This window comes from Serinus canaria, chromosome 3 (assembly GCF_022539315.1).
Source record: "Serinus canaria isolate serCan28SL12 chromosome 3, serCan2020, whole genome shotgun sequence".
NCBI classification, from domain to species: Eukaryota; Metazoa; Chordata; class Aves; order Passeriformes; family Fringillidae; genus Serinus; species Serinus canaria.
Window position 1 is genome coordinate 32,389,229 of NC_066316.1, and position 26,568 is coordinate 32,415,796.

At 37.8% G+C, this 26,568-nt stretch overlaps 1 protein-coding gene across 2 annotated transcripts in view; it reads left to right on the forward strand.

Moving 5' to 3' along the window:
* The window catches only part of PRKN (parkin RBR E3 ubiquitin protein ligase), a 678,491-nt gene that overhangs the window by 388,114 nt on the left and 263,809 nt on the right, over positions 1–26,568 (forward strand). For both annotated transcript variants that reach the window (XM_030235709.2, XM_018915631.2), the window contains exon 7: positions 21,333–21,469. In XM_030235709.2, the coding sequence (XP_030091569.1) occupies positions 21,333–21,469 (137 nt within the window). The remainder of the gene's footprint in view (positions 1–21,332; positions 21,470–26,568) is intronic.

Sequence of the window (26,568 nt, forward strand, 5' to 3'; positions counted from 1 at the left end):
TAAATATTTTGATTTATTTTCTTGCTAGGGATTCTCACGGAAAAATCCTGAAAAATTCTGGAACTCAGAAGCCATCTTTGCTAGTGGTTCCTAAGTGGTCATTATGTTGAGGATTACTGAACCTATTCAAAGAAATATTTCTGAATTAAATCTCAGACTTCCACTGAAGATGGCCTACAGACAGCATATTGCTGTGCCTAAGCAGAATCCATGATATGGCTTTCAGGACTGTGCTGATTTTTTGGTGATACAGTCTGGGTGAAAATATCCTTTATGAGGATAACCTTTCCTCTGCTTTCTTCTCTTTGTTATATGTTGTTAACTGTTCAAGAAATTATGTGGTGGACTTTGAGGGAGAAAAAAAAGGACATTTAGGACAAATAACAAATGAAAGAAAAAGCAGAAGAATAATTGGGACAAGATTTGAATCATAATTTTGAGAGCATTTCTTTTGGGTTCTTCATCTTTGGGAAGACTTTTGTGTATCTCTTTTTAAGAGATACAATTTTTAAGGGATATTAATTTAACTCACTAACTTACTGATAGTGAGATTAACAGTGGAATGGCAGAAGTCTCTGAAAGTTTTGTCAAATGTTTTAGCAGCATGTAAAGGGAGATAAGATAAAGAGAGAAGAGGAACAAGGTGCTCATAATATAAAGGAGGTCAGAGAAATGCCAAAGCATATTAGGATCCAAATTCCATTAAAATCCTGTCTTGCAGAGGTTGGCCATTACTTATTTACTTCTCCACATGAGCAAGTGTGTGAGACCTTGCTCTGATGCTGGCAAATGAAACTTCTGTTACACTTCTTTTCTGTTTCTTTAACGTTTCCATAATTTACTTCCATAGTCTAGATGCTGCTCAAGGAGATTTCTCTGTGCAGGGTGGATGGGAGCTCTTGAACTGACAATAGAGAACTTGGCAGCCTTTGAATATTTGAGCTTTTTTTTATGTTTTTTCTTTCCCTTGTGGTTTGTCTGGCATGCAGTGTTTTAGAGTTAGTCCAAGAAATGCTGAAACCTCTACCACAAAGTTTACTTAATCAAGCTGGGCATAAATAATACTCAGTACTCTGATTTTCCTTGTTGAATTTACTTCTTAATTAATTATGCTCAAAGTGTGTGTAATGTAAACTTACATTTTGAGAACAAATACCTTTTTCTATTTTCTGACTTTCTGTTGAATTTCTTAGCTTTTCAGGTTACAGTTTGCTTTAATTTGGATTTTTTCTTTGTTTTTCTCTGCCAGTAAAAATTATGGAGTGTGAAGAAAAATTACAAGATCTTGCCATCCACAGAACCCTGTCAAATCAGGATGTACATTTTACCCAGTATAAATTACCAAGCAAAGCCCTTATCTGTGCTTTTATCATGACAGTCTTTCTACATTTTTTGTAGTTACTTTCTCTTAGCAGAAATGTGGACAAGCTACTCAAAAGTGTACTAAGTCTGCAAGTGATACTGAATTGGCAGGAGCTCTTGACTCCCTTGAAAGGAGAGAGGCCCTGCACAGAGACCTGGACAATGACAGGGCTGGTCAATTGCCAATTGTATGAAGTTTGACAAAGACAATACCAGATTTTGCACTGAGGATGTGCATAAGTCTGTGCATTCTGAAATGGTGACATAATAATGATCCCAGGCAAAAAAACCCCAAACCAGCAACAGTAACACTACCACCAACAATAAAAAAAAATCACCAAAAAAAAGCCACCCCACACTGCAAATGCCTTGATTGACAAATGTGTTCTACAGCACTTATAAGGGGATTTTTTTGCAAACCCAGTAGAAGTCAAGATCTGTATTTTTAATGCAAACAGTTAAGAAGTACCATGAGCTATAGAAGTTATGAAAAATACCTGCAATAATTTTGTTAATATCTCCAGGATTCATGTTAAGGGTTTGGTTGGTTTGTTTGCTTTGGGCTGTTTGGTCAGGATTTTTATGTGTAGATCTGCTCAAGAGACCTGAGGAGTCAATAATCGGGAAACCTAAACACAGAAATCAAAGAAAAAGAATGAAGATACTCAGTTCTGAAGCTTCTGATTCCAGAGCTAAAACCGTGGAGTCGTTCTCTGATTTTGGATTAGTAAGAGCTCTATGGTGTGACCTTGATTTGAAATTGAAAATAAAAAGGGACATTATTTCTGACATTTGGGAGAATATAATATATTATATTTTCAAAGAATTGCCATTTTAGACTAGATTCAGAACTTAGTGTGCTATGGGTGTTGCTAAGAGTCTTTCTACTTGATGGAAATATCAGACCTTCCATCCCTGAAATACATTTCCTGAGGGCTGCATATCAGCAATGGGACTCTTTGCTGTACTGAAGATGATGTATTTCATTTGAGAAGATAACTGACAAGATATCAAGCTTATTTTGGCATGCAATTTAACATTCAACCCCAACAGTTGCAACTGCAGAAGTGGTTTTCAGATTCCAATGGTGGAAAAAGCGATAAAATGAAATCATACCATAAACTCCTTTTTTCAGCTGTAATTGTGGCTTTTACTAAAGTTAATTTGCACAGAGAGAGAAGAGCATAGGGACCAGCTTGATTTTCATCTGAGCAGAAGTACAAAAATTTTAATTTTAATATATAGAGTTGGGTAATTAATGCCAGAAAGATATCTTTTTTAAATGCTCAAACTTAGACCAGATTAACTGGGCTGAGACCTCTTCTTCATTAAGTGAGTGGTAGTTATGTCTCTGGTAACTTCTTTTAAGCACATTACTGTTAAGAAAAATGGGCTCCTGAACTTGTCATACCAATAAGCATTCAGGCACTGTATTTTTTTGGGTTTAGCTTCTGCATGTAGCCTGCTCCCTGGATAATCAGGCAGACATGCTTCAGCTGCTGGTTTCCAGTTGTTGCAATAATGTGCTAACACGCTGGTCCCCTGAAACAGGCTGCTTATTAACTGTGATGCCCAAAATGCCATCTGGAGTGTTATTCAGACATCTATAATTATTCTGTCTACTTCTATTTGATTGTCTGCTTTGTTTCACTAGGCATTCTCTTTATTTCTTTTCAATTTTTCCTTTCCTTTTTTTTTTTTCTTATCATGGAATCACTTCATTTTTTCATACAGAAGTACCAAGAACTCACCTCTTCTATAAATTTATTTTACATAAAGTTGAACATACAGACTTTCTAGAAGAAATTCTAGGAAACAAACTGCAGAATCTCTCAAGTAAGAGTAGGAAAAAGTACCATAATAATCAGTTTGGCAGAGACTAGTAATCATAGAGGAACAAATTCTTTGCTTCATGCCTTTGTCCATTAATTCTAGCACATAGTGCATATAAAATATCTCCAATTTATATGACAGTAAGTTGCACTCTAAGTGTAAGTGGAAATGACTTTAAGAGGGGCAGGCCAGCATAGAACAGGTTCCTGATGCAATGAAGTGGAAAGGGACATGTGAGTATGCCAGCTGAATTATCTGGTCTGTTTATATCCTCAGTGTTCATTCTGCTATGTGAAATCATTCTTGATATCTTGCAAAAAACATGGGGGGGGGGGGGAATGGAATTATTTTATTTGGATACCAAACACATTCTCTAGGAATTTTCTTTGACTTTTCAACATAGTGCTAGTTAGTTGCAACCAGCTTAGAAAAGTGTCTAGCTGAAAATAGAAATTAATATGAAGAAGAGAACTCACTTGGCAATAAATGTGATAGATACTATGTGCCACATGAGTTAAACAGAAAAATTAACACATGCATCCCCTAGGATGTTTTCAACACCAAGGTGTATTATATCTTGTTGAAATATGTCATTTCTTATGACAGAACTGTCCCTACATCACTTGCTGGCTGTCCCTTATCTAGGAAGCATCCAGAGTTCTCTCAGAGCAGCCCTTAGCTCTTCCTTTCTCTGTCTAGTCTTATGTGATTGGAAAATTTCTCTCATTGCAGTGTAGAAAAGGGATGAGAGAGAGTTAAAGGCTTTAGTGTGATCCCTGGCGTGTACCCGCCCTGGCCAGAGAAGTATGTAAGAAGGATGAGGGGGTTCATAAATGGGCCAGAGATTAATAAATAGTCAGTACTTAATTTTATTTTCTTGTGCTGGGAGAATGGAATTTGTAAACCCAGCGCGGCGATTTGCGGACAGCATCCCCATCTAGGGGCGGATGTGAGGATCTGTCTGGCTGTCCCTGGGAGCCCGCTGGTGGGGGAAGGGAGGCTTTGGGAAATACCCACAACCCGGCCGGGACGCAGCTCCAGAATACAAACCAGCGCACGCACAGCACGGCGCCTTTAGCAGCAGGATGTAGTGGAAGGAGCTGTTTAGAGTAAGAATCGGAAAAACCACGAGGATTTCGAAGGTTGCTGGTGTAGCAGAGCTGCGGAGCCACGGCCCAGCCCGAGGAGCTGGGTGAGCCCGGCCCGGCAGGGGTACAGGGAGCCAGGCAGGGATGCAGGGATACAGGAGCAGCGCAGGATGCTCCGACAAGGCCGCCTCTGTCTCTGCAGGATGTCAGTGGGTGGCCGCTGTTTTTGAAGGGTCCCGCACAGCATTCATTTAAATTTCAGTGGCTGTGCTTTAGCTGGGCTCATGTAGAGGTCCGTGATGAGATGGAACACAGGAGCTGAGGTCTCTCCCAGAACAGATAACCTCGTGTCCTTTGAGAAAATGATATTACAGATGAGGGCCGAGGTCACTGGCAGGACAGCATGGGAAAGCTTGCATTGGGGCCATAGAAATTGTGCCTGATGTCGAGAGAGAAGGATTTTGCTCTTTTTTTCATGAGCTACTTTATTTACATAATTATCCTTGTTGTTGCTGCTGGTTTTTCTTGCATTTTTATATAAAAAATGCTCTGTGTGAAAATTCATCTTTGAAGATAAAAATATATAAATAGCAAGGCAGTTACAAAATATTCTGTGATGTTATTGAAGTGACCTTGTTGCTTTCTTTTTCACTGCATCCTCTTTTTTTTTTTTTTTTTTTTTCCTGAAATAAAATTATTTGAACAGGATAACCTCTTGTAACTTTATTGAAAAATGTGACCTGCTCAGTCAGTTGCTCTTGCAGGGCTCTCTTAGCTTGGGGACAGAGAAAAGGAAAAATGACTGCGTGTAAGGCTCTAGATTTAAGGTCAGCCATTCTGGCTGATGAATTTAACAGAATTATGTACAGCATTTTCCTCCCTATCCTCCTTCAGATGGAGTGATCCTGAGTTGAAGGAATAACCAGGTTAGGGTTTTGACGTGACTATTTGAATAAATGAGCCAGTATGTGCAACTGGAACGAACAGCCTAGTGCTGGCAAAGCTCCAGAGACCCTAAATCAAATACCAGAGAGAGAGAGAAATACACAGAGGGAAAGGAAAATACTGTATTCAAACACAAGATATTGGGACAAATATTGCACAGCTGAGTCACTGTGGGATGTTTATGATAAAATAATCCTATACAGCTCTCCCACCCTAATAATTGTGCATGAGTTGTGATGAAACAAATTCTTGACTCAACTATTTTTTTTTTTTAAGAAAAAGATGTTCTCTGTGCAGCACAAAGTTCCTCAGCTCTTCTGAAATAATAAGCATATTTTCCACATTAACACACACAAAAAATACCGTTGGGTAGCAAAGCCAAAGTCCAAGCAAGGCTTCTTACACGTGATGTGCATTAGTAATAAAACTTGTGAGCTCTGTTGCTGTTTTTATGCATGTTCTGCCCATTTATGCACTTTCCACTGTGCTGGGGCTTACATCACTGTCGTATTAGTCTAAGCAGAATAGAGCAGATTGTTTATTTTGGTTGAGCTCCGCTTCAGGCTGTAACATCAGATGTAGCTCCTAGAGTGACAAATTCCAATTGCAGTGTCACAGATTAAACAAGGGTACAGAGGAGCCCTGCAAGCAGTTTTGTTTCTCATGGGAATGAAAGGATACTGTGCTTGCTAAAGTTAGTACCTGTGATGCCACCACGACCAAAATAAAATCATCTGCTCTGATAACTCTTTTCTGTTTAAAAATTATATTTCCCAGAACCTCTTTTGTTGTGCACTCTTCAGTTTGGGGTCGCAATAGTCAGTTGAAGTTAGTCATCTTTTATTTATGAACAGTGCAAATCTGCATTACTTTTATGAAACACAGTAATTTTTAGCTTTGTTTCTTCTACTGTATGGTAATATATCATTCACAAAATCACAAACTCAAAAATCAGTTGTGGAACATCTGGAGGACCTCTGTTCCAGACCCCTGCTGAAGCAGGATCACCTAGAGCAAATTGCTCACACCATTTCCAGATGGCTTTGGAATATCTCCAAAGATGGAGACCCCACAACCTGTGGGAAACCTGTGTCAACTCTTGGTCAAATTCACAGCATAAATGTTTCTCCTTATGTCCTTGTGTAAAAGCTCCTGCATTTCAGTTTATGCCCTTTGTCTCTGGTTCTGTCACCAAATACCACAGAAAAAAAGACTGTCTGTCTTCTTTACACCTTCCCTTCAGAAGCCTTTATTTTGATGAGGTTCCACTGAGGCTTTTCTTCCCCAGGCTGAGCAGCCCCAGCTCCCTCAGCCTTTCCTTATGTGGGAGGTACTCCTGTCCATTATTCATTTTAATGGCTCTGTGTTGGAATCTCTCCTGCAGCTCCCTGCCCTCTTGTACTGGGGAGCACAGACCTGGACCCCACACGTTATCAGTGCTGAGCAGAGCAGTGGGACCAACACCCCTCCTAACTCAGCCCATGATACCATTAGCTCTCTCTGTGGCAAGAGCTTATTGCTGACTCACATTCAACTCGGTGTCCTTGAAGCAGCCAAAGTCTGCTCTCCTAAAGCCCAAGGTTGTAATCTTGAATTTTGTTCTGCCTCCTCCTTTCAGCAGCCAGAATTCCGCTGTCTCATGGGCACTGCAGCCAAGGCTGCCTTCAGCCCTCACATATCCAAGAAGCCCCTCATTTTGAAAAGCATGAAAGCTAGCAGAGCACCTTTTCTTGTTGCTCCTCTGTCACTTGGATCAGCAAGTTGCACATTTTTACACTTCACTTAGCAACTACATGTTGCACTAACACGGTTTCTAGGGCGATTAAGTGTTGCCTCTACTGTGGAGCATTAATATTACCATCAGAAAACATTTGAAGGTACTTGCTCCCCAGAAACTGGTGCATTAGTTTTATCTCAGCTAGACTTTTTTGCAATATCCACGACAGATAATAGTGACATTTTAGAATAGAAGATGCTTATACAAATAGCTATAGTGAATAATAAATAAAAAACAAGTAAATCGGATAAAATGGCTAGGATTTCCTCAAACTTTTCAGGTGTTCTCTTTGCCCACTTTAAAGGCAATTATTTTTGTAATAGGCTTCCTTTCATCTCATCATTAAAATGTGCACTGCTGTTACCTGTAAGACCTGGCTGAAGATTCTGACCTCTTTAAGATTGTTCCATTAACATGTGACATTTTTGCTGCAATTTCCCAGTTGTTCCATTTGTGACCCATGATCTGAGAAACACCATGAGAGAGGGCTGTGAGTACTTTGTTTACCAGAAAATTTTGATCTCCCGCTGGTTTTACAGCTGACTACAGTTTCAATGTCCTCAGTGTGTAGTCAGTTCTGATTAATGCAGAACTAAGCAAGATTAAATTTAGGCCCCATCCTCTGAGTACAGATAAGAATCTTGACAAGGTTGCTGAAGCTCTTCACCTTTCAAGGTACATAAAAAATGTCTCCCATGGAATTTACAGCATGTGCAGGATGTTGAAGGTCATGTGGGCATGTGTGGCTTTTAAAGAGGTGCAGTCCCATTCCACCCCAACTCCTACCCCCTGCCAACATAACCAACCCTACCATCCAACTATTAGGTAAAGGAAAAGGTCTTATTTCATCATATGGCTACTCAAAAATCAATACTAAAACGTCAAAGTTTTCTTCATAGTAACTTGAATGTAAATTAAATATGAATAACATTAAGAAATCCTTTGGCAATGTACAACGTGCTGTGTTTATCATAAATGAAGCTATATGTGTTGCCCCTGTGTTCCTAGGAGTTGGAATTTGTACAATAAACTGGCCTTGATTTGAAAATCATAGCTGAAGGTAGAATTAGAGAGATGTTGAAGAAGGAACCTGGAGAAAAGAAAGAAAAGAACCGAAATATTAGAGGATTAATGTTGAAGGAAAGTGAGTTGCTGCAGGGAGTGCTTCGTTATTCAAATGATTAAAGAACTAGCTGCTGAAACTGTTGTATCTGTCAATGGAAAATGCAGGAAAATATCTTTAAAAAGAAAATAGCTACAAAGACCTGAAATAAACAAGTAGCTAGTCATATGTTTAGATCTCTGGAATGTCTCTGTAAGGTATAATAGGTGGATGTACAGACACAAAGAGAAGCAAAGGTTGAAACTCTGGAGAGAAGCAAATAAATTTCTTCACGCTTTTTTATATATGTATTTAATTGTGAAGTTCATGATTCTGTATTTGCAATTCTTCTCTCTGTTACAAGTAGTTGATATTAGGAATCACAATGCCTCCACAGAGATCAGGGATATTTTTTCTGTTGTCAGCTGACGTGTCAAGGTGGTTTTTTTAGCTGTTATGTTCACAGAGTGCAGGACACAGATATTTCTACACTTCTGTCACTTCATGTTTAACTTTAAAAGGAATATGTGAAGCAGAATTGGAAGATATGTAAGCAGCTGACATGTCATATGCACTTGGAAATGTGTCCTGAATACTAACAGCGTTGCTTCTAATCCGATAAACCTCAGCCCTTGTAACAAGGCTGTCTGTAGTGAGGACAGCCCTCAAATAAAAATGTCCTGTGCCCAAGTGCACCAAACCCCCGTGCAGGCACTATTTATAAAGGCTGTGCCACCCCAGAGCACAGCAGAGCACGTGTGGGCTGGTGATTCAGAGCGCTGGGGGCTGCTCCTTCCTGGTGCCACGAGACAGGGAAATGTCATTGACTCCTCACTCTTTGCCAAAGCAGGCTGGGGTTCAAGGGCTGCTCTCTTCTACAGCTCATGTTCAGAAACAGAAGGAAAACCTAATGAATCACACACGGCTGAACAGATCACTGTCAGGGTAGCTAATGTTCCACAGAGTGGGAAACAGAATTTGTACCTTGTGTAATGGGGAATGTGTGAGTCAGTTTTGATAAAAATTGGCCTGAACCTTCTTTGGGGGATCAACCATGCTCACAGGGTTTGGCAGTTTCTGTAAGAACTTTTTCTTGAATCCATACAATTGGATTGCTGACTGTTCCTAGTAGCTGTCATTTCAAGAGTTATATTTGTTTTGGTTGCTTCTTTTTTCTTTTTCCTTCTCAGACTGCACATTGCTTCCAGTTTGAGAAGTTGTCACAAAGGAGGAGTGAGGCAGAGTCTGCCCCAGTACCTGTGTAGCCAAAGATGTAACTGCTGGGAAGCCTGGTGCAAACAGCAGTACTGTGAACATCCTAAAAAATGATACCTTATTGCTCTTACCTGTTTAACTTGGTTGACACTTTTTTTTTCTGAACTCATTCTGAGCTCTAAATTGGGTCAGGCAAAGTACAGCAGTGAGATTCAGTGGCCTTAACCAGTGCTCCAAACTCCTGAAAAAGTGATATGAAAAACAGGTTGATTACAGTATTAGGGGTGGAGGGAGAAAGATATCGTTTTGACAGGCAAAGAAGTTTCGGTAAAACTTTTCTCAGTTAGTTTTTTTTCAGAAATGAACTTTCTGTCACCCTCCACTTAAAAATGCAAAGATGTCCAATGAATGCTAAAGTAGAATGTTTTCAGCTAAAATTAAGCAGATGTACAGGTGCAAACATGTTTTCTGTATGCAGCTGCTGTGCAATTAGATTTTTTAGATGTGATTAAAACACCTGGTCTGCCCTTGTCAATATAAGATGCTATTTTTCACATTGAATTATATCCTTGTAGTTATTCAAAGAAGTGTAAGGCCAAATTGTGGTCAGATAAGGTAAATAACAATTTAGCAATTGGTCATAATTCAAACAGAATCAGATGGAGGAAAGAAGTGACATGTCTTAGCTTTTCTGTTAGTCATTTTGGAAACCTAAATGCCAGTGTTCTCTGTTATTTTTCATTGCTGTGATGTAATTGCTCTTTTGCAGAAATGCAGTGCATTTCTGTTTTAACTGCAGAGAAGCAACAACAAATTCCTACCAGATTCAGTCGCTGGTTTTGTGCTAATCAAAGTCTAGCCTGTGTCCATCTGTTTAGAAATTAGTGTGATGGTTGGGCCCAAGACAGTGCCCTTTCTCTTGAAGAAAGCATAAATCCTGTGTATGCACTACTTTCCAAGACATTAAATGGTGCTGAGAGGAGGATGTATGATTTCAGACAAGTTTGTTCTCTGCCTGTCTTTACTTGTTAACATAATTTGCACAGCTGCATTTTCTATGTGCCCTCCAATTCTCATCAGTGAATTTCAAGGTTCTCTTCATTATTACCAGAAAAGGTTCTGTCTTTGTGAGATTAGAGTTTGATAGTGTATGATATATGTGGTAGAAAATACATTAATTAGAATTATTTTAAAATTAAATATCAGGCATCTGTTGACATTTCATCTCAGTATTGTTACATGTAAACTTGATAATAGTGTAATTGAATAATGTTTTACATGGGTCATGTGCATGAGTTGTAACTTAGGATATGGAATTTAATATCCCATGGAAGTATTGGGGTTTATTCTGTGAATGGAGTCATATACCATGTGGCATTTTTGATTATTTTGAAGCATAATAAAGAAGCAAAGCTCTCCTAGTTTAAGAATAGCTTTTTTTCTAAGCATCTTTTAGGGTTTCAAGGCAGAAAATCTGCAAATTTTGTGCTTTAGTTTTTTTCCCTCATTTTATCTGACGCAATCTACAGACTACAGTTTACCAAAAGTACTTTTGCTTGATTGCTAACAAAAAAAAAACCTTGTTTGTTTTTTACCACATACAGTCTTAATCTCAGAGGTTATTTTTGCATGGCATCTAAAGTGAAAACAAAATCTAATCAAGTCGTGTCGCTACATTCTGATCGGTTTGAGGTTTTTTTCTGAAACAAAGTAGGTGAATGTCCTCTTTTAAACAGCACTGATATTTTTAGGAACTTATGAATATAAAATCTTCAAGTAAATATTAAAGGTAAAAACTATACCTTGGAGTACAGCTTTCATATCTAAGATTTCAACTGATTAGAGAAATTACAATAGTCTGAACGCTTCTGCAAAAAGTAGAGGATAGGGATAGATGAATTATCTAATTTCTAATGATCATTGGTAAATACCAAGGTGGGATGGTCATTTTTTTCAGGTGCTGTCCTATAATTTGAAAGAGAGAAAATACAAGAGTTCCATAAGCTTTTGTGTTGGGAAATCTTTGTTATTTTGGGCTGCATTCTGAATTAAATGATGCTCTGTTTGTTTGTTTTGTCAGTATGTTTTGCATAATAAAGTATCTCTGCTCACTGAACAAGAAAAGGAGCAGAAAGTGTTTTGTCACAGAGTCCAAATGTATTCCTTGGACACATTTTAGTGGTATACAGACTCCTAGGGCTGAGCCAGCTCTTAGAATCCATGTGGAAATATACAGTCTTTGCCATGGTAATGGAAGAAATCCGCAATTTGTAGTGAAAGATTTCTGTATATTGTTTATGGTTCGATCAGCTTATGAATAAATATAGATAGATTATGAAGTTAAGTAGTGATATTATCCATATTGGTTGCAGGGCATCTCCAGGTTATTTTTTCACATGTCAAACGAGTTTTATTTATTATTATGTCAAATTGTGGGTTTTCTTGTTTTTCATTCTATTTCCTTGGTTTTTATCCCTCCTTTTTTTTTTTTTTTTTTTCTGATAGCTAGACTATAATTCAGACCCCAACCCATATGCAGTTAAGTATGGTGTGTTCAGGGAGTTGTCAAAAGGAAGTTGAAGTCGGAAGATAACTTACCTTAGTTAGAATGGCTTTTATTATTTTTGAATTCATCTTCCCTTTTTTTTTTTTTTTTTTTCCCCTTTAGAAATTACTGAGATATATCTCAAATTTCTACCTATAACCTCCCAAGGTTCTCTCCCAAGGCCAGGTTACTTCTTCCAGCAGAGAGGGTGTGTAACAGAAGAGTCAGTATGAAATGTGGGAATGATCCACGTCTTCTGGGAAAGCTGTAGATAGACATGAGGAGTCAAAACTATTCATTAGTGCTGATTATTGTGGCTATTATGTCCCCTATGAGAAGTTCAGCATTTGCTTGCTACATCCTTTTCTTTAAGCAAATGGTCAGGGAGGACAAGGAGAGGGTAAGATCAAAAATCCAGATGCCTATTCCCTCCCTCTGTCAGCCCACATAACCAGCCATGTGTGAGGTGGGAAGTAAGCTGCTTTAGCAAAACAAGGAAAAGCTGGACAACAGTGAAGTTTTAGTGAGATCCCTGAGCTACGTGCCCTTTCAGGCACTATCATTTTCCAGTAGGAGTCTTCATATAAGTTCTGTGACATTTCTATGAACAGTATGTCATTATTTCATTACCTGAAAACCTCTTCTGCTTGAAGAACAGAGGGAATGGCCACCACAATTTTTTTTCCTACAGTGTGTCTTGTGTCATAAGTCAGTTTTTGTTAGCATCACATGATTTTCAGAGATGATATTATAAAGCAGTATTGTGAATTCCCTTTCTTCCATTCCTGTAATATTCAGTAAGTGTAGGAGAGGGATAAATCTCATGGGTCTATTTGTTATTGACTTTCACTGCACATCGTTTGGGTATCAAGATCTGGTATTCTTATGGGAATGCAAAGCTCTATTTAGATTGATGTCAGTCTTCCTTAGAGTTACACAGATTATTAGGTCAGGTAGGCAAAGATCCTTTCTACAGGATCTGTACTCCTGTACAAGAGCAGTACATTACCTGAGGCCTCATGTGTAGATACATTCCTTGAAAGATGACCAGCCAGGCAGCCTCCAATTAGGCAGTATAAAACTAATGAAAATGGATGCAGAGATTAAATAGAAAACAGACACCTAAAATTATTTGACTTCCAGAATCTTCTTTTGAATTGGGTTCAATAACTATACATCCTTAGAATTTTCTGCATGTTTTTATTGTCCCAGTTACAAATTCAAAAATTACACTTTCCAGACTTTAACACAATTTGTTTGAGTTTACGACTTAATTTGGGTGGGGAGGGTGTCATGGTGGTGGTGGTTTTTGGTTTTTTTCCTAGTTGGAAAGTTGATTCCATTTACTCTTTTAAGTGCTAGAAGTTGGCATATAGGGAAGAAGGAGGAAGAGGGAAATTAAATTTAAGCATAGAGTTGAGTGCATGTTGGGCTTTTAAATTCTACAGTTGTGACACAGGGCTGTAATAAAATCAGAAACAGAAATTCACAATATGAATAAGACATAAAGAAGCCGCTTTCACTGCTAGTACAATTTTCTGGATGTTGCAAACTATTTTCTTCAGATTACTAAAGATAATTGACTGCTTTGAACACCTAAAATCTGCCAAGTCAGAATGCCTTCTGTGAGACTTGCTAGCCCAAGGCTTGTTCTTTCCTTTGAGTGGAGGTGCTGATGTAGAAGGTGTTCTCAGATAACTGCATCTAGACATTTATGCTAAGGTATTTGCCTTGAGGAGGAAAGGATAAAATGTTATCTGTATATTTTAAAGACAGTGAGGAGCTAAAAAATGGGATTTCTATAAAGAAATGTCTTGTTATAACAATAGCTTTAGGGTGGTTTTTTTGTAAGATAATAACCATGTCTTTGGCTCAGATTGAAGACTCATTTAATGGCAAGCACCCTCAAGTTATTGTTTGGATCAACATATAAATCGAATATCTTTATTTGAAAAGAAAGATGAGAAAAACCATAAAACATAATGTTAAGGTGATGAAAGATAATTCTCTAAGAGTAAATGCACTTAATGTATCCCTTCTACCTTCTGTTCCTTCTTCCATCTTTCTTTCCTCCCCCCTCTTCTCTGCTTCTCTACCTTCCTTTGTTTTCCAGTCTCTTTTTTCTTCTATATGTTAAGAAATACAGTCCTAAAGTTCATGCACCAGGGTGTATTTTCAAAGCTAACTGGAAGGGAATAACTGAAATTTACACAGTGGAGATGTGCTTTATCCAAAAGTTTTATTCCTTCCTGGAGTCCCAGGGAATGAAAAGTATAATATGATAGCATCCCTTAAGATAATATCCAATATTCTTTTCCTCCTGTACCTTTTCCAGGGATTTAAGCATCCCCAAGAAGGCAAAAAGAGCTCATGATTGTGTCTTCTCTTTTTTGTTAGAAACATTCTTCTGTATAATGTGTTTACAGAAACATTGATTTTTACAGCCTATCTCAAAAGGCTTGATTCTGGGAACAGAAAATAAGAAAAAAATATTGGTAAGATGTAACAAGAAAAGAGTCCCAAACTAAAACTCTGTTGTTATAAATCTGTATTACTGGACTCTTAGTTTCTAAACCTGAGTGTCCACATGCACACTGCTGTTGCCTGCTGAAGACAGCACACAGTAACCCCTGGACTATGCCCAAGAACTGTTAGGGACTTTGCTATTTGGCAAGCCTAAAAACCGTGTCAGGTCCCATTCTAACAATTTAACAGCCTAGACTGTTGCGTTCCAGTGGCATAAGAGCATTTTCTGACAATATTCATTTTACTAGCATAAATGTCAAGAGTAGAACTAAAATAAGATTACTATAGAAGGTTTGAATTCTTGAAAGGAATCAACAGGACCTCAGTAGGCCCAGTGAGACCAATGAGGAAAACAAAATGCCATTAGGGTATGAAGGCATTTTGACTTTTTTCATTTGTTCTTCCTTAATTACTGAAGGATTGTTTGGTGCTGAAAATGGTACAGGTGAAAATGGTTCTTCCTCTTATCGTGATATCCCATTATTTTCCCAACTTCAGTGGTTACCTTGACGGGTTTTTTCCCCTGGAGAACAAAGGATACTAATTTCTAACTGTGTGTCTCTAGTCAGAAAGCTGTGAGTCTGTGAAAGGAACGCTTCTTGGGCCATCAGGAGTGGGTGACTGCTGTGGACTGTCAGAGATGAGCAGTTTTGCTTGTGCTGCTAAGGGCTGGGTGATGCCTCAGAGGAGAGCAAAGTCTGCTGCGACCTAGCTTAAATCCAGGGAGGGGTGAAAGAAGCATTTGTCACCCTTTGGTGGCAAAAGCCAAGAGTACAAGTGACACAGGTTTGGGAGGTCATTGCATGCCAAAGTGTCAGTATAGAGGAATCAGTTCACAGCCAGCTGGAGCTCAGCAAGCTACAAAGGGTAACCAGCAAGCAAACCAGGGTTTGGGTTAGGGTAGTTTATGGGCTGCTGCCTTTGTTCACTTTTGTTGTCTTTTCCTTCTGTTACCAAGGTATTTTCCTTTTCTCTCCAGTGGAGCATTAGTGAGGTTTTACAAGCATAGATGGAGGAAAAGGAGAAGGTTTTACCCATCTCCTTCCAAAGCACATCTGATTTGTTGGTTGGTTGTTGTGCAGAGGAGCACTGTGAACTGAATCTGATGGATAACAGGATGTTTCTCCTCCAGCCTGATCACCTTCTACTCCTTGTTATCATAAGATTCAGCCTCTAGTGGCAAGGGTGATTTTTGTGTCTGAGCACAGAGCTCATACAAGGCAGGTCTGAGCAAGCAGGCACAGCAAACACAGTACCAGGTACTAATTTGAATGTACCAGTGCATGTAGCAAAGAATCCCCTTGCCCATGTCCTCAGGCAGCAGATGCTGTTGCCTGCCAGAGAGAGCAGAGATATTACAGGCAATAATGTGTGTCATTTCCATAGCCTGAGAAAACCCTTCACAAGGGAGTTAACAGGAACACTGCTGAAAGGAGTGCTTGCCATCATGAGCACTAATGTTAAGTGTGCCTGTTTTCTCCTCTTATATTCTGGTTTAGCACAGTCAGGCTGTTTCTGGGTTCCAGCCTCTTGGCACTGCTTTCCAGTAGAAATGAGAGACATGAAAGCACATTTTAGAGGAAAACATGTAACGGAGGAGAAAATAGGTCAGATTTCACTTGCCAGTGCTTCTTTAAGTTAACAGCTGTGGGTCAGAATACATTTTTATACAGAAGCACAGCCAGAAAATTTAAGCTTGTGCACTGATGTCTCATGGTGTTCATAACCTTAATTTCATGACCTTTGATGCGTTGTGTGGCGAGTGATCAAAGACAAAAAAACCAAGGTTTTGTTGTTATTGTTTTAAGGGATTTAATATTTTAGTTTTCTGCTAATACTATATTTATCTAGACTGGGTTTTTAATTAGAACATCCTATGTAAAGATCTATTTTCATCCCTTAGGAAAGGAAATGTAGGGATGTAATTTTTTTATCATAAAAGTCCATGAAAGATGGATTCATGACTGCAAAGTTATATCTGATATTTCTTTCTTAGTAATTTTCTTATACTTTTTCTTTTCTCAGGTAAGGTCTTTATACCCATTTCAAATGCCTACCCTTGTCTAAATATTTGGGACCTGGATTGTTACTCACAAGTTGCCTGTAATTGATAGGTCACTGTTTTTACTAATCCATAATAGCATATTCCTCATTAGAAAGCAGGATTTGCTGCTCTACTTTCCTCCAAACTGTCTAAATTCTAAACTACAAATGACTTTGGCAATTTTTCTATACTTTCTATGTTTATATTTTATAGAAATAATATCATCATTCTAATATATTTTAATAACATATTCAATCAGAAAGTACCTGGAAGTATTTTCATGGTAAGAAAACCATGCACTTTAAGTGTCATAAATAGGCAATTCTTTCAGTAGTTTTGAATAAGTGGAATGTGTGTGATGGACAGGAAAGCCAGAAGTGTCACCAGTTTTGTAGGAATTAGAAGACACTATTCTCCTACATACAGTTATATGAGGAAGCCACATGATGGATGGATAATTTGGTTTATTTGGGCATTGTAATTTTGTTCTGCTACAAGGATAGAGCCAAAAAGAACTGACTGCTGCTCAAGGATATTATTCCTGTTTTTCATGTGATTGTTTATGAAGCAGGAGAGTGCCTGTAGTGTCCGTGTCACCAAAGGTTATATTTTTCTTTTTTTTTTTCTTTACACATTTTTTTCAGTGATTCATCTTTTCTTGAATGGTGCTGACCTAAAACCTAAAATAGATCTGCTATGGAATGACATGGAGATCCATTCAGAAAATAAATTATTTCACAGTGCTTATATAGTAAGCTTTTTGAAGTACGGGAAGATTGACAAAATGGAAAAATGTGCTATAAATACAGAAGTGTTTTATGATAAATATAGTACTCATAGGTGGGGTTAAAGACTCTGATATAGCTGTGTGCATTTATATTTATTTACTTCAGAAAAAAGAACTCCACATGGCTTTTTTTGCTTTGCTGACTGTAATCCCATCAAGGCAGCCTTATAGACATCTGCTAAGGTTTTTTGTTATTATTTGGTTAAGATTTTGAGATTGAGGTGAGAAAAATCCAACTGTCACCTAGAAATGACCTCAAGGAGGTTTCACAGATTTGTCCAACAGGATTTTCACATATTTCTACAGGCTTAGATGTATTCCTTGCCCTAAAGTGCTTCAGACTGTAGCTACTCACATTTTCTAAAAAATAATGGTCTCATATATGTGGTGTGCTGTTTAACCTTTATTCAGTCTAGCTTTTTCCAAAACATAAAGAGTAAGGACCAAGCAAGAGAGAAATTGTCCCATGTATTTTCCAGTAGGCATTGCAAGATATATCAACTGATCCACTGTTATGTCAACAAATAATTCCTTATGCTAAGTAGCCCCTCACAGCCATTGGACTCAATCTCTATACAATGATAACCATCATGAGATTTTTAGGGTGTACTAGAACAATCAATTTCTCAGAAAGCTTCCTTTCTAAACAAGATCAGGTCTTTGTATCTTTCTTTAGCCAGGCTCCTGTGGTAGTCTGTCTGAGAATTACCTGCACCTTGCTGCTCTTGAGGGAAGGAGGAAAGGGATTATGGACCAGAAATCACTTCCACCCCTGCTGTTGTTGGGCCACAGTCATCCAACAGTATTATCACGAAGCAGAAAGACTTAAGGTCCCCTTTCTTTTTCATTTAAGTCAATGCTCACTGATAAAAACCTAATGAAAAGGAATCCAAGCACAGGAATGAGTTACTTATTATGGAAATTTCCAGCGATGCATTCTAATGTTGGATTTTCAATTTTTAAAAGTGGTTACATTCCTAATTGGTGAACAAAAAGGACCAATTTATCCCTTGCTGTGAGAAACATTTTTCTTAGATATTATTCTCATGAAGCCTCTAATTCAGCCAAACACATTATGTAAATGGAACCTATGAAACACTTTCTAAAATATATGTCAGGTTTACATTACTATCCTGTTGTGTTAGATTGAGGAAGGGACCTTATTACACTGTGGCAATTTTTTTTAACTTTCATAACACTCCTTTCTAAAATAAATTGCATTTGGTACAAGCAAGGCTTCTGTCAATAACTCTTGGCTGTATCCTAAATGAGTATTCACTAACTTCACCTGGGCATTGTGATCATAATCTCTACATCTTCATCTTTACTGCTCTCAGGAACAAGACTTTTATGCTCCTTTTAAACTAGAATTGCATTCTTTTGATACAAAATCTGCAAATGTTGGACTGCAGCAATTGTTCCAATGCCAAATGAATTTGGATCAATCTGCCTTGCATAGAGATTGAGTTTCTCAAAGCCTTATGACACAGATAGCCTGGGCTGAAAAATTAGTGGGCAGTGTGAGAGCTGTGAGAGCTGAGCTTGTTTTTTCTGACACAGTCAGAACCCAGATTTATATCTATCTTGTACACATTGCTTGGAGTCTGATGGTGTTAAAAGATAGCATTTTTAAGATAAAATGAAGATGCAGTTTATTTATTTAAGATAAATTTAAGGTAAATAAAGATATAGTTTAAATATGTACAAGTATTGCTATGACCCTTCAGGAGACTTTAGTTTTAATTATAAACAGTTGTGATACATTAAGAAGCAAAATCAATTAACACAAAAAAATTTATGGCAGAAACTGAGCCTAGTAGTTTATTTGTATAATGAACTGCTGTTAGTATTGATTTTGTGCAAGTTTAGGTGGAAATAAAAATAACACTGTTTTCATTTCTGGCCTGGCTTTAAGATTCTCCACTTTTGATGGCCTTCTCTTATGCATCTCACCACATACATGTATTTTGTGTGTTCTCTTATCTCTTCACATACATGTATTTTGTCTTTGAACTGAAGGTCAGAGAAAGAAGCAGGGAGCTTCCATGAAACTAGAAAAGATATTCAGACACTGAAGTAATAAAAAAGAGTAATTAACCCTTAAAGTGAGATAGCCATTTAAAAAAATAGGCAAATTTTATTATATCTTCAATTTATGAAGAAATATTAGGGTTTTTTCTGAAGTGTTTCCAGTTTTTCTGAAGGTTACATTTGACTGGTGACCATAGGGACTTGTGCACTGTAGGGACAAGGTGACTGCTCCTCTACTTCTCCATAATGATTTGGGGACTGTCCAGAGCTAAACTCATGGAGATCAACTTCTCATTTTGCCTTACAGCTGTTTTTTTAAAAATTATTATTTGGTACATTCAGAACAGCAAGTGGGCAACTAATAAGGATTAGTAATGGGGAGGTTTTATTTAATTCAGTTTTAAGCTGCTTTATTCAAGAAAATCCTTAAAACACAGAGATTATATTTTTGGAGGTACTAACACACTGCCATGAATTCTATAGTATGTACAATACTAAAACATATTTTCATGGAAGATTAAATGCTTGTATACAGTATGTGAAATTACTGATTACATTTTGAAGCTGTATTCCCACACTGAAGTCTTTGTGTTTTACTGTTTCAGGGGGTTTTCAAAGCATCCTCTCAGGTTTTAGAGAAAATTTAGCAGTATTTTTAACCCTAATGATTTTATCACAAGTCTTGCTGTATTTTATTTGGTATTTCAATACTTGTCACCTGGAATACCATAAATGTGTGAAAATTCATACTTTTATTTTTAAAAATAATTATACTTCTTCCTAGTTACCAAAAAAATTGAAATTTGATCTTAATTCTTGTCTGTGTTCACTCACAAGCAAATTAAAGGAGTAAAGTAATTCAGCATTTGAATGAGAATCTCACTGTTGTGTTTAATTTAATACATTTGATCTCTCTCTTTTTTTTTTTTTTTTTTTTTGCCATTTTGTGACTTGAGGTTGGTAACAGCTCTGAAAGATAGGAAACAATGTATAGAACACTTTACTTTGGAACAGACAGCTGTGTTATGTCCATCAGAAGTTAGAATTTACCCTATAGTTGAGCAAAACCATTGGGTTTGATCAGCAGGTCCCTGCAGTGAAGGCACATTTCATGTGTGTGTAATGTTTTCTGTGTTACTCAATTTTGCTTTCACCTTCAGCATGCTGGTCCTGGACAGGCTTTTGGAAACCACTGGCTCTCTGGCTTTCCTTGCTGTGACTGTCACTGGAGAGTCTCTGAGTGCAGACCACCTCAGGAGTAAAACTCTTTGTCCTCACTTGTTCCTCTCTGCATCTCCACAAGCAGTATTCTGTCAGGCTTGGGATAGCCATATTCAGTCTCCGCATGTCTGATGGGTGTCTGCACTCCTGTCATGGTCCATGGAGGCTTAGCCCATACAGGCAATGGAGACAAATTGATCACTCAGCCCACCTCACTGCAGGTACCTGGAGGCTGATCAGCTCCAGCCTCCCCTAAGAGTATTGACCATAGCAGGAATAGCTCACTTACCATATGGAATTTCTCACTTACTGTATTTATGCCCAGCACTTAAGTTTAGGTGTCTCACTCCCGCATTGAATCCCACACCTCTGACCAGAAGCAGAATTACTTTACTCATTAGTACTAAGAGAATGCCTTTGTTGCAGAGTTCAAATAACTGCCTTGAGAGGCTGAAGGCACATGGTGATTTTCACAAAATCTTTATTTTTCCTACATGGTCACATACCTACTTTATCCTACCTATCACCATTTGACGTTTTACCATATATGATCTTTTTTCACCTCATATAAAGGATATCTGTTACTAAAGGACTTTTCTTGGTAAAGGTTTCAGTTTTCAGTAAAGTTTCAACTTTCAGTAAAACTTTACTTCCATTTCTTCATATCTGATTCATTTAGAAACCATCTCTTTTTAAAAGTGCTGCAATATGCCAGGATAAATTCTATTTTTACATATGTAATAATCCTGTGTACTTTGAATTAAAAATTATTATTGAATGAGAAGTTTGAAATGAAGCTTTCTGTGGAGCTCAGTGCAGTCCTTGTTCACGGCTCTCACTGCTTTGTCTTTAACAGGAGTCCTGTGCTTGTGTTCCAATGTGTGCATCGCCATGTCATTTGCCTGGACTGCTTCCACCTGTACTGTGTGACCATGCTGAATGACCGCCAGTTCATCCATGACCCAGAGCTTGGCTATTCCCTCCCCTGTGTAGGTATGTTTCTGGTGATGTTTTTATAATTGACTTCTTTATTTTATGTAATTTTGATTTCAGGGTAAGATTTTTTTTTTAAACATCTTTTAGTTTTCTGTAATTCAGTGGAATTATACTGCCTTCATAGAAGTTGTTTAATTTGTTGGAGAAAATATTTGAATATTGAAGTGAATTTTGCTAAGCATGTGAACTGGAGAATTAACTGGATTTTAAAGGGCATTTCTTTTAAAATCAAATGTTTACTTTCTTCACATTAGCATTTTATAATCATGAAGTGCAAGGAGATGATAGCATTACACTCCGCTTAAAAAAAAAAAAAAAAAAAAAACACCTTGACCTCCATATTTTCAATTTCAAATTAAATAAATTATTAACTTTCTTGGTCTGTCTTCAAGCACTAATGAAAAAGGACTGCAGCAAGAATTTTAAATACTCTTCCTTTCGGTGAAGTTCTTGTTGCTAATTATCGCCGCTTTGAATGAAATGTAGTTACGTGTTTTCCTTGAGTAGGAAACAAGGTTTGACTTAACTAAACAAAGAGTTAAATAGAATATAGAAGACTTGTTTTGAGAATTGATTCAAATACAGTGGCATGTGGACTGCAAAATTGTCAAAAATTTTGCTATGAAGTATATTCTATACAGAGCATTTTTTTCTCTTGGTGTTAAATTAAAATGGGAGCATATATGTTCATCTTAAGTGCTGTATCATGGTATGAGAATAACTTTACAGCATATTAAAAGCTGCATAGAAAACAAGGTTGGTCTGGTTACCTGAATGGCTGATAAATAAGTTTCAAACCCCATTAGATGGGAGAAAAATTGACCAAAGTTTTTAGCAGAGTGGCATCTATTTAATCTGAAAACATGCCTTGATGATATTGAAAGTACTGAAGTAAGAAATTTTAAAAATTATTTATTTTTAATTGCTTCATGAAAAAGCAAGCAATGTTTCTTCACATTTCACTAAAATTGCTGTTGATGTGCTGTGTTGCCAGGTCTTATTTTACTTCCCCCTAAACAGCTACTGCATTTACACACTGGTGTCATCCTACACAAAATTATTTTGAATGTTTTGTAGGAAAACTTGTCATGAGAAACTGAACAGGAACTTTATACCCAGTGTTCTTTCCTTGACCTTTACGTTAGCATAGTACTGTGTGGTCAGTCTGTGCTCTCAGCCTCCTTCCTTGCTTCTCCAGAAGTTACTCTGTTTGGTGCTCCCACACAAATTAATAAGCTGCTTGAGTAGAATCCTTCATTTTTCCCCCTGTTTTATTGATTTCTTCCATTTTCTTCTGTTAGCTCCTTAGGTTAATCAGTTATGCCAGTGGTGCAGCAGGCAGCTCATCTTTCTCCTCGCTTGTGGGCCTTCTGGCTGCTGTGGCTGGTGTCAGAGAGCTTCCTCCAGTTCAGGCTGATATGTCAAACTAATGACCCTTCTGCCTCTTCTGTCTGTAAACCCATTGCTAGTCATGCTGCACTAAACTTGTATTAGGATTTTCCCATTTATTTTCAACTCCAGTAGCTCAGTTCAGAAGTTCTTTTTTTCTCTGAGAGGAGACTAAGAAGTTTTCAGAAGTTTTTACCCCTGACTGGCAGTTGCCAGGCAGTCCTTTTCTCTTTTCTGTTTGCTGAAGTTGAACATTATGGGAATTGAACAGTGGAAACAGAGTAGGGATGAGAAGAATACACAAAAAGATGGTTCTGGGATGCTCAGGGTTGCAATTTCAGTCTTGGAGTGGTGAGGAAGGCACAGGTTTGGCTTCAGAAAGGCGTGCTGTAGAGGATGCACAAAGTATGGTGAACTTCTGCTGTTCAAGTGAGGTAGAGTTCAGCTGAGGAAATGGGAAAGAAACTATTGCTGCCAGTCTAGCCTCAGCTGTGTTGTACTCCAAGTGCTATAATAGCTATATTTGGCAAGACTAAAATATTGCCAATCTCAAAGTTTCAGAACTCCCAAAATTGGAAAGCTGTTTTTTTAAAATACTGTACCTTAAAGCACTTCTAATAGCAGAAGTAATAGAAATACAATTGCATTATTTTTCCTCTCCCATTGATTGCTACCTCTGGTATGTTAGCAGTTTTGCATTAAAAAAAAAAAAAATGCACTTGGAAGTATTCTCTAAGCAGAGCTGTTGTAACTTCATGGTTCATTTCTGCAGCTGTCTGAACCTAACTTCGTGGTAGACAGGTCATTTGGTTGTCTCTAGTATTAAGTTATACTTGAGTTAGGAACTAGTGATAATTTTATATTCTTTGAGAAAGTCATGAGACTGTTTCATCATACCTGTGAGAAGGAGGCATGCCTGCATTGCCAGCCTCTTCCTACTGTTCCAACCCAAGGGGTTTTATCCTCCTTCATAGCATGGATGCAGCAGCTCTCATCAATGAATTAATTTAAGAAACTTTCACAACAGTGTCACGTGATTTTCTTTTCCACTTATCATGGTACTTCTACTGAATAGCATAAGATGGCATTTTTACAGTCTGCAGTTCACAATCTTAATTTTGCAACTGCAGTTTGTATTTACAGGTAGGTATGATAAAGCACTATTTGACACAGCTTTTTCTAATTACCTCAATGAAGCCTCAAATGAATTCTTGACAGGAATGGACACCATGGGACATACCAAGGAAAGACCTTTCTTATTCTGGCAATGTGGGTTTAATACATGTTGTAGCTAATAGAAAATGAATCAAAGTAAAAAGAAAATAAAATATGTCTGAGCTTTATTGAAAAGATAGAGGTTTGTTTGAGCCTTCTTCTAAAAGGAATACAAAACAAAGTCATTCATTCTGATGAGATTTATGTTATGGTAGCTGACCAGGCTGCACAGACAGCTCAAAAGAGTCTGCATTTAAACATGTATTTTTAAACACCACAGATTAATGCTGAAATAGTGTTTGTGATGTCTTGAAGATTGAGGTTTGGATTTTTAAAAGTAATTTGATCATTTTCATGTAAGAGTAGATTTACTTAAAAACTGGCACATTTCTTCAAGGCATACGTGCACACATTGCCCTCAGATTCTACAGGAGGGCTTGCTTTTGTAATTAAGCATAGTTAAATAGTTGGCACTTCCAATTAGTTCTGTTCATTCTAGTGTTTTTCAAAAACAGAGATAACATAATGAACATAGCCTGGAGTTTCCATTAACATTTGACTCACTGTTCCTGATTTTTATCAAGGGAATGTACCAACATAGCAAGTTTTTTATATCTTTTATTGGATCAACCTAGAGGTGAAAGCACCATACGCACAACAGAATAAAAATAAACAGCAGCTGCTACAGCAAAGGGTCACTGTGACAGACGAGATCAGTGTTATCACCACAAGTGTATGATAACTTGAGCTGGAAAGGGTCTAGGGATTTCAGATAAACAGGGCTTCTCAAGTAGATTTAATTTCTTGCTTCCTGGCACACATGTGCCAGAGGATGCATTTTTTCAGTTCATTCAGGTATTTTGTGTGGTTACATCCTTGCTTTGCTTCAATTTCTGTTATGGGGCCTAATTAAGCAGGAGATAAGAAGGTTTCCAAAGAAAGCTATCATCTGAGCTGATGAGCTATGATATATCACCTCAATAGTGCCATAGCTTCACTTTGTTCCAAAACAAAATGTCATTGCCGTGATTTTTGGAAGAACAACATTAATTCCTTAGTGTTCAGCTGCTCATCGAGTGCCAGGCAGCAGAACTCCAGCTGAGAAGAGCCAGCCTTGAGGAGCAGAGCTCTGAGCAGAGGAGCAGTGCATTGATGGGATTAGCTGCTCACAGGAGTGTGGCAGCAGCCCCAGCACTCAAACCCACTGCACCAGCTCCGAGGAAGCACTTGCAGAGAGGAGCTGGCTGAATTCCATTGGTCATTAAAATAAAAAAAAGTAAATGTTACAGATTATACTCTCTGCCCTTGTTAAATAGCAACAAAAATCTATCCCATCTCTCTGTGTGGAGTCTTGTATTAATGAGGCTTCATGCATAGAAATTTCCATGAGTGGTGACCTCCAAATATCTTTGAAATAATTAATAAGGTGCTTAGAGGGATGGATTTGCATATGCATGAAAGATCATTTATGGTTATTTAGTTACTGTGCAGAGTAAAGAATCTTATAGCCTTACCTCAAAGAAGGAATTATGTACAAATATACAATATATAACCTCTTTTAAGCACTTTCTTTTTCCTATGAACACTGTTGCCCTTTTAAAATAGCATTAGAGCTTTATGAATCTTGGTCCCATATGTAAAATAGACTTCCACAGTTCTTTGGTAAAAGTTGGTGATACCAAGGAAAGGCAAGGTTTTAAGCTGCTGTAGGCACTTTGCAAAAACTTCTTTGCATTACTTTATTTCTTATGAGTAATCATATGCATGATATATTTTAAGGGAATCCAGATAAAAGATGCAGTTCTCCTGATGACTGTAAAACACTATTTTATCTGGAAGTAATCTGATTTTACCACAGATATATAAATAAATAGGGAGAATTTCCCCAGTTTGTGCATGGAACTGCTAATAAAAAGGACTAAAGCTTTAAAGTATAATAAATTGCCTCAAGAACCGTGTTCCACTGAAGAAAAGCTTCTAGGGGTTAGATTAAATTTTTTATCCACATTACATGCTATTTGTATAATAACAGTATGTCAATGCAGTCATGAATCTCTGAATCATCTTTCAAAATCCTAGTACCCTTGTAGAAAAGGGGAGAATGAACAGCTTAAGCAAAGTTTCCAAGTAGAAGGGAGGAGGAAAGCTGTGATTTGACCACACCAAATAGTGAGTTGGAGTTCTGTTATGGACAAAAGCTCCAGCCAATTTCAGAAGGCGCAAGTATGCAAGGGGCTTTAAAGTGAAGGTCAATGTTCTAGGAGCAGAACCTTCTCAGGAATGTCATGTAGAAGCATGCATAGTTTGGTGGGGCCTAAAGTGAGCCAGTTACAGGAGCAGGTACAAGAAATAAGAGTTTCCTGGTGTGAAGCCTCAGTATCTGAAGTTTGTGTTCTCCAGTAACACTGCTTAAACGTATTTGAGATACCTTAGGAAATCACAAAATTTGGGAAATGAGAGTGATTATTAGAGGAATAAAATAAAAGGGATTA